This window comes from Fukomys damarensis, unplaced genomic scaffold (assembly GCF_012274545.1).
Source record: "Fukomys damarensis isolate Sample0158 unplaced genomic scaffold, DMR_v1.0_HiC HiC_scaffold_10, whole genome shotgun sequence".
In the NCBI taxonomy this organism is placed as follows: Eukaryota; Metazoa; Chordata; class Mammalia; order Rodentia; family Bathyergidae; genus Fukomys; species Fukomys damarensis.
Genome location: NW_022900922.1, coordinates 20278341 through 20286982, shown reverse-complemented (window position 1 = coordinate 20286982; position 8642 = coordinate 20278341). Strand labels below are relative to the sequence as shown.

Sequence of the window (8642 nt, the reverse complement as noted above, 5' to 3'; positions counted from 1 at the left end):
GAGTGGGGAAGGAACATTCAAGAAACTGACCACGTCTGTTTTATCTGCTGTGTGCCTGAAGCCACCCTAGAGGGAGAGGAAAGTATCAAATAATCGAAGAGGAGATGGTGTTAGAACTTTACTGACCGGACTTTGAAAACCCCGAGTGACTAGAATACATGGAATATTCCCAAGACGATGCTAAGGAGATGCGAATGCAGTGGAGCATGGTTAAATACAGCTGTTAGAGAAATATGAAGGCATTTCATGTTTGTGTGTTTAGACTGTTCAGTAATCTCATGCTATTTAGGGGCATTGCAGTTGCAATAGAACTTGTATTGTCTGTCAAAACATTGTGAAAGTTAGTTCAAAGAATATGGCTGGCTTTCACAAAGAGTTCTGAGAATTCATTCTTCTTTATAGCATGACAAGAATAATTAATGATAACCTAATGCTTTCTCATAACTTGACCTACATTAATTCACTGTGATTCTAAAGTTGTGATTCTAAAGTTGTCTTCTTTGCACAGATAGTTGTGTTATTTGTGGCGAATTTTGATAGGAACTTCTCAATAGTGGTGATAGATTTTCTTCTAGTTTTCTATTAAATGAAGAAAAGAAATTCTGACAAATTGACTTTTAGGATTTTGATGATGCTTTAGAGTCAGTTTTTATTTTATTTTTTTAAAGAAGAGACACCTTACACACTCATACCCAAACATGCACTAAAAAGCCATAAAACTAAAAGAAGCTTTCCAAGGGCTGGATCGTGAAGAACCAACTCAGAGATAGACGTAGCGGATGTAGACTTAGCAGCTGCCATCGTAGGCGATTTTGCACTTCAGGAACTTGAGATAATTGTCGACCTTATGTGTATCCCTGCGCAGGCAGCGGAACAGGTTATGATAAGCAAGCAGAAGTGATTCCAAATCGTTTGATTGCAGGGAGGGAAGTCCCAACCAGACAGCATAGTTCCCATTGTCTATGATTTCAGGATCAACCTAGTCAACAGAAAGACAGTCATCCTTAGTATTATTTATATGACTTGTTTTCATATTATTCGTATTTGTTTATCCTTGTTCTTTTCAATTGTTTAACAGAGATTTGGGGAAGAAATGGAAATGTAAAATTTTAGCCAAAGGCTCCAATTTTCATGCATCCTTGCCAGGGTATCATAAATCTATCAGTCATCTAAAAGCTAGAAGCGGAACATATGTATAATTTTTCTGCTGCGCAAGTGAAGTTTGCTTCTGCAGGAGTAGGCAGGTGGAGAAGCAGAAAGTTGCTGCTTGGATACAGAAATGGGTTTGAACAAGCAGCCGTGGGGAGGGTTGCGTCTGTTTTCACATTAGCAGCTTTTACATTTCCTGAAACTTGCCAGGGATTCCCCTTTATATTTTATTTCTCCTGATAGTTTGGCACTTATCTTTGCGTTGCTTTGAACTGAATCTGTTCTCCATGTAGTGTCTGTACCAAGAACTCTAAAGATGACCAGGAGCAGCTGCTTTCTTTCGAGTTCCCAGGGGTGGGAGTCACTGGGGGAAGTACCTATGTTATGAGGGCTCTGGCAGCAGCCCTCCGTGGTGAGCGTTAAGGGGTAGTGTTGGGAGTAAGACTGAGATTCAGAAAATGGTGCACAATTAGAAAGAGGGAGGAGTGGGTCCCCTGTGCACTCTGTGAGCTTCTGCAAGCTGGATGTCCCTGTGACCATCACAGAGCCTCTAATTATGTCAGCCAATTGTAGATCTTGATCTACTGAACTTTCTCTTACAGAGTAAGAATACCTTTAAAATCTGGGATTTCCTGTTGGAATTTGAAGTGTGTGTGTGTGTGTGTGTGTGTGTGTGTGTGTGTGTTTCCTTGTTTTCTGCATTATTTTTTAACTTTTGGTTCGTGAGCCCCTAAGACAAAATTTACTCTGAGAGGTCCATGATATGAACAGAAATAAATGAGTCAGTGGTGGAAAAAGGGAACAGAAAATGAAGCATTGTAGGACAGAGTAGTGACCTTCAGAAGTCAGCTCATGGTAATGAAGAAAATAACTTGAAAATTAAGGTGTTTATTTCTTATGTTCCTGGGTTAATATGTTCTTTGTATTGGAGATAGACTTCTACCATGAAAATGACAAAAATGACACATGATAGCATATACTTAGGACACAAAAAGAGAAATATAAAATTGCTTCTGCTATTATTTCTATAATCATATATTTTTCTTTAGATAATCCATTATTTCTGAGGACTGCAGAAAGCTACTGAGCTGTTATCTCCCTAAGGTTGAAATTGTTCCACCTAAATGGAAGTACATATTGAAAATATTAATGCAATCTATGTAAGACAAATTATTTGGGGAGATTAAATGCAATTATATGAGTTTTGATTTAGCAAAAGAAAATTTAGGATACCTTTCTATAAATTTTAAAATAAGGAACATTCCAGATAATCTAGACCTCTCCTTTCGTGACCCTCCAAAAGCTAGTGCTATGGAATGGTATTGACGCTATGGCCTCCTCAGTCTCCTCTGGGTAGGGGTGGGCTGGGATGGGGCCACCACCCTTCTGATTTTGATTTTCTCCTTTCTAATCCTGTGGTGTGAGGAGAAAAAGGAAAGAATCTGACCAGAATTTCTGTGCAGGTGTGCCGAGATGCATTTGAAGGATGTTCCTCTTTCAGGAGCTGTTGTTCTATTGTCTTTCCCTGGGAATGTGTGGCCATCCACCCCCAGGAAGGAACACATTTTTGGTGGCTTTGTGGACAGTGTAGGGAAGGCAGCAGTTATCAGCCACATCCTGAGATGTACTGACCACATCTCTGGTGTGGCTGGTATGGCGCTTGCTTTGTTTAATAGCAATCTAGAAGACAGAACATGTGGCCTAAATGTCAGTCCTGCAAAGTGAGGGATTTGGAAACATTTGCCACCACAGATGTGCCTCTTTAATGAGAAAACCAAGGAAGCCCCAGGAGGCTGCTTACCAGCTTGCCTATCTTCTTCAGGCCTTCTAGAAGTCGCTGGTTTTGTTCCTGAATCTCCATGGCTTTTGCTATGAGAGCATCAGGGGATTTTGGCAGGTGACGGGCTTCTGTGATGAGGTGGTTCAGAGGTTCGGTCCAGGAGCCCAGCAAGTGGATGACCAGAATGACAAAGTCTTTTTGCTAAGCAGTTGGAGGGCAGCAATGACATTAAAATAGGTTAGACACAGCTGGGTTAGTGCACATGATGGCTCAGAGAGGCTGAAATCAAATATTCCTTTGTTATTCCTGTGTGCATGTAAAATTCTTCAGTAGATGAGAAACACTGTAAGAAAGATGAAATTTAAGCTACTGACCTATGCTTTGCTATAGTAGAACAAACACAAAACTGGTGGAAAAAAACCACTTTTTCTAATGAGAGCTCTAATCAGTAACATTCAGCTCAGTTTTCCTTCTGAAGTTCTGTCTTTATTTAAAACCATGTTGAGATTGTTTATGGCCCAGAATCAGGAGAGAGAGAGAGAGAGAGAGAGAGAGAGAGAGAGAGAGAGAGAGAGACACAGAGGGAGGGAGAGATTATAACAATAAAAAATTGGAGCTTGAAACAATGACCAGGGTTTCATATGTAGACTTGGTTGTCACCAGAGCAGAGGCCAGAGTTGCATCTGTGAGAGTCATGACATAATATAGTACAGGACGTGCACAGAGGGTGACTTTCAGTTAAGACATAGGAGAAGGCAGAGGAGTGAAGAGTGAAGAAGTTGGCGTTAGAGAAGAAGGAGTAGAGCCAGGAGAGTCTTAAAGACTAGACGAGATGGCTCAGACGAGGAGGGGTCAGCGGTGTAAAAGTCTGCCAGTGCGGATCCACTAAGAACCCATAAGACGTAAAATTGCACCTGCACTTCTTACACAAATGCACAGAGGTCTCTTTGCCTATGATGTCCGTTTCGGTTCAGACTTCCCTATAATATAATATATACCATCCAAGTACAGGGTGTTGGTTCAGTGAGTCCGTGTGGACAATGTATGGATCTAGTACAATCTTTATTTAGCATTTGATTTTATGTACAGTTTACCAGCTACATAATGTAGTTTTCTCTGGTTGCTTACTCTCCCTGCAGTTTTTTTTTTTTTCCCCGGTGTGTGGCCACCGATACCACTAGTTTCAGTGCCTTTTCTCAGCTATGGCTCAGCAAAGCCAGTGCGCTGTCTCAGTCATCCTGGTGGAGCCTGCGCTAGGGACTCACTTGGATTTGCTGGGCCTGCTCCTTGCCAGCTGGAGTGGAGATGGATGCAGTGTGGCACACGCTGATGGCCTGGGTAAAGAACCCTGGGCCCTGGGAATACTGCGCATCCTGGAAACGATGAAGAAAATTCAATTAATTCAATTAGCTGTGGTTTGGGAATTGAACACAATGAATCCATTACTAGAACAGTAATCCATTTGATGGATGTGTAATTTTAAAGAAATTAATGCTACATGAGCATTGCAGCTAAAGAATTAATAAGGTAACCCTTTTGCCCACCCCCCGTTAGCTCTGTAATCTCATTGTTTTTTGATTAATTTTCAACCCTCCTAACCTCTTCCCTTCTTTGCTATACTCTTGCTTTCTCATCCTTCTTATGAGTTACTATTTGGAAAGCAAACACTAAAAATAGCAAAACTATAAAATTTTAAGTGTGTTAAGTATCATTTTTGCTCTAGTATTGAAATCAAATGCCATAGTGCATATGTATTTTTATTTACCTGTTTAATCTCTTGTTTCTTGTGAGTCCAAGATGATATTCTTTCTTTAAGTAGACATGAATTATAACTTTCCTTTCACTCACCTCTTATTATATGCAGCTGTATCTTAGGAATTTCATCATAAATTTAAAATACAAATTTTTATTAGGACAAAATAAGTCAGAAAAGCAGGACTTAAACATTTTAGGAGCTACTAAATCATGGTTTGAGATTAAAAAGAAAGATAATACAAAAAGTATGACATTTTAAAGGGATCCCTGGGAAGATTTGGAAGAGAAAAGATAGTAGACTGAAAATGGAGAATGAAAGACAATCTAGTGAGTAAAAGAACTGTACGAATACATATTATTATTTTTATTATCAGGCCACATTTTGCTATGGAGATCCTTTGTTGTACTAGATCCCAATCTGTTGCCTACTCCTTCAGTGGCCTAGAAGAGATAATTTTCCAAGTATCTTCATGGAAGAGGGAACCTGTTTCCGCTTTGACCCCAGACTTTGTATTGTAATTATCAACTCATGCACGGGAAATCTTAGAAAAGTGATTGGTAGCATTTTGAGACTTCTGAGAACATTATTAATTTTCTCCCTCTCACATGAGTTCAGTTTGGTTTAATTCTATTCAATCTACCAAATTTACTGCAGTGCTGCTCTCATGTCTTGGCTGTCTGCAGTGTGCTCAGTGAAGATGAACCCACGGATGGGCAGCTGTGTGCAAGGACAAGAAATCAGCACTCTTCTCCTGCTCTACTTAAGAGTGATTCACGTCAAGTGTTTACATTTTTACAAGTAAAGCAAATTAAGAGAAAGTTTAAAAATTGTTACATTCTTTCACACTATGAGATTTCATGAAACTTTCCTTTTTGCTCCTTCCACTTTTTATTGGCTGATGCCACCTCTAACCTATTAAGATACAGTGTTGAAAATTTGCTTGATAAGATTTTCGTGGGTAAAATGTCGTATGGCTTAGTCATTGGTGTGAAGGCTCCTTTTCAGAAGAGGCAAACAGCGAGGCACTTACAAATTCCTGGAAAATTTCAGAAGAGAGGCTGTGGATGTAATGAGACAGGATGATGGCCCGATCAAACAGCTCTCGGAGGGACACCCGGCAGCTAGCCTCGTTGGGACAGATGGGCTGGGAAGCCACGTTCTTGTACAGGAACAGGTTTGACAGAAGCAGCAGCAGTAAGAGTGGCCCAGCTGAAACAAAACACATAAGCTACTCTGAGATAATCGATTCACAGAAGTTATCACCCCAGTCCCGCCTGGGGACAACTTATCTCTCACCACTGCCCTCTGCCTATGGTTTGCTGCTGTAAGAGCCCGGGAAGGGAAGAATCAGCACCTTCCACTGTGCACATTTAGATTTGCACAGAGAGACAGTTTGAGAAGTGGGTGACTTCTTGCATTTTGGTATCGCTCCCAGGAAGTGCTCTGTACTTTCTCAATATTTAGAGCTTAAATTAATTCTGACCTGAGGTGTTTAAGTCATTTTCTTAAAATCGTTTAATGTCTTAGGAATTTCTGTAGATTTTGGAGTCAGACTTTCTAGGAGTTTGTAATTTTTAAACCCAGTGTCTGATATCTGCATTTTGGATACTGATATGACAAGAACACCACAGTTCATCTGTTTTATCTTTATGCTTGGTAAGAATAAACACTGCTTGCTAATACTGAGAATAACGAGACTCCTAACATAAAAATGATGCCCTCCCTGGCTTGGATTTGTTAATTTCCCGTGATAATCCTGTGTATTTGCTTGACAGTTTGTCAAAACTTTTAGTTTTTTTTTTTTTCCTATATGTGGGCTTTACGGTAACAATGGGAGACAGATTGCGCTTTCCTAATTATCATCAAATTATATTGATGAAACCAAGAGGTCAAGTGATTTTCCCTGAGTCCTATTATTATCAGGTGGGGGAGGCTGTGCACCAATGTTGTGGGCTATGAGCTTCACCACCTGACATCGCAACACCTGTGGGCTCTCAGGTTGAGACTGAACCACCTGGACGGCATCAGTGTTCCTGGGCCATGGTGTGTGCAGTGGTTGCTATGGTTACTCGTGGCAAAAACATTTTCCTTTGATTGTAGGATAGCAGTGGGCTTCAGAAGCTTGATTTTATCCTCTTTCCCTGCTCTATAAAACTCCCACTTTAAAATTCTTTGGCAATGATCAGAGGTGGTTTCATCAATTTGCTATGTCAGTAGAAGGAAAGATGCAGACCTGGAGCTTATCAATGATTTACACTTGCAAGAAGAAAGAAATGACACATAGCTACTAAATTTAAATCACCTTTTACCTTCACCAACATTACTCCAGAAGAATTTCTGATATGGAAATGTGATATTCAGAAGACTAAGTTGCACAGAACCTTTGATAAATGCAATTATAGATCTCCAAAACAAAGCTAAGCAAAAATTAAAGTTCCATATATGAATACAACCTAAACAGAAATACCTAAAATCACTAAACATACCTTAAAATTTCTTACTTCAAAATGGAACTAAATCTTTTAGCTACAAAATTAAAAATAATGTGAGAGGATTCATAGTATAGGCTTTTATTTTTCCCAAAACATAATGATTCAAAAAATTTACTCTGTGCATGTCATTGTAACATAATGTAGCCAAATGGATATTTTATGTACAAGTGTAAATAAAATGTGCTTCAGAAATACAGAAATTGGGACACTAGCTCTAGGAAAATTCACAACTGGATAGATGTTCTTTAACATTGAAGACATTTACCTGTACATTTGTCATCTGAGAGATTTTCACAGTCTAAGTTAAGATAAAATAGACAATTTTTTGTTCTTTATTTTCATAAACAAATTTTATAATTGTTACTAATTTATTTTTCTTGCAAATGTCACCAGGAGAGTAAAGGTGATTACTTAGTACTGGCCTGTTTTTCCTTTTTTTTTTTGATACCAGGGATTGAATTCGGGTCCTTGCGCTTGCAAGGCAGGCCACCAAACTGCTGAGCTAAATCTTCGGCCCCTAGCTATCGGGTCCTTGCGCTTGCAAGGCAGGCCACCAAACTGCTGAGCTAAATCTTCGGCCCCTAGCTTGTTTTTCCTTTTGAAAAGCCATTTGGCTTCAACCAAAGATTCACACATTCACTATGATTATCTGCATTATGGCTTCAGAATTGAAAGTTTCATCTGGTTGATTCAAATTGGTCAATTTACATACGAGACCTGAGAACCAGAAAATGTTTATTTCTGCCTTCTGGAGTTGTCACAAATTGGACTCATTGACTCTTGTGGTGTTATTTTATTCCAGAGTTTCCCAATCTCAGCCTTACTGGCTCTTTGAGCTTGGTAGTTTCTTGTTCTGTTCTCTCCACTGGAGAATGCTCACAGCAACCTGTCCTCTACCCATTTAGATACCATTAGCATTCTCTCTCACCTTCATAAGACAATGCATAAAGTCCCTGGCCATTACCAACTGTCAGGGAGGAGGTAGTATCCCCCATTTCAGGACCTCTGAACCACTCCATTGCACGCTGTGAGCTTGTTCTCCGGAGCAATAATTAGATAGTTCTAATCCCTTTCAAACTTGAAACCTCTTGTTATTGGCTACAATTTCACATTAGTCCCCCCAGCAACTCGCTGACGTGGTGCACATACCTTGCTCCTTGCCGTCCATGGTGGTGAATAGAACTGGAAACACCTTCACTGGAGAAGGCCTGGCAGTCTCAAGTCCAAGTTCAGATATTGGCTTTATAAACCTTTAACATTTTCATGAATATGTTTAATCAGGCATTCTCTTCCCCATTCCCAGTCCTCTATTTCCGTCACTGAGATTAACCCCATGATTTCAAACATCAAATGGTATTTTATTTCTTATTCATATTCAGGAAGTCACACTGGCTAGAAATGAAGGATTTTGATTAATTAAACCAAAAGGAAATGAGAGAAATGATAAAGTTAAAATCTGGAGGCC

General features: G+C 39.7%; 1 protein-coding gene across 1 annotated transcript; it reads right to left on the bottom strand.

Moving 5' to 3' along the window:
- Positions 1-787: 787 nt before the first annotated feature.
- On the bottom strand, positions 788-8345 carry Prl (prolactin). Its single transcript, XM_010622942.1, has 5 exons — positions 8327-8345; positions 5716-5894; positions 4195-4302; positions 2951-3130; positions 788-979 (listed from the first exon to the last, which is right to left on the bottom strand). Exons 1-5 carry the CDS (start codon positions 8343-8345, stop codon positions 788-790), a joined length of 678 nt encoding a protein of 225 aa, XP_010621244.1.
- Between the last annotated feature and the right edge of the window lie 297 nt (positions 8346-8642).

Coding starts and splice junctions, on each gene's coding strand:
- Prl (XM_010622942.1), bottom strand. Junction 4,303..5,715: donor CTGAAATTTTCCAGGAATTT/GTAAGTGCCTCG, acceptor CATCGTTTCCAG/GATGCGCAGTATTCCCAGGG. Junction 980..2,950: donor TGAAGAAGATAGGCAAGCTG/GTAAGCAGCCTC, acceptor TCTGTTGACTAG/GTTGATCCTGAAATCATAGA.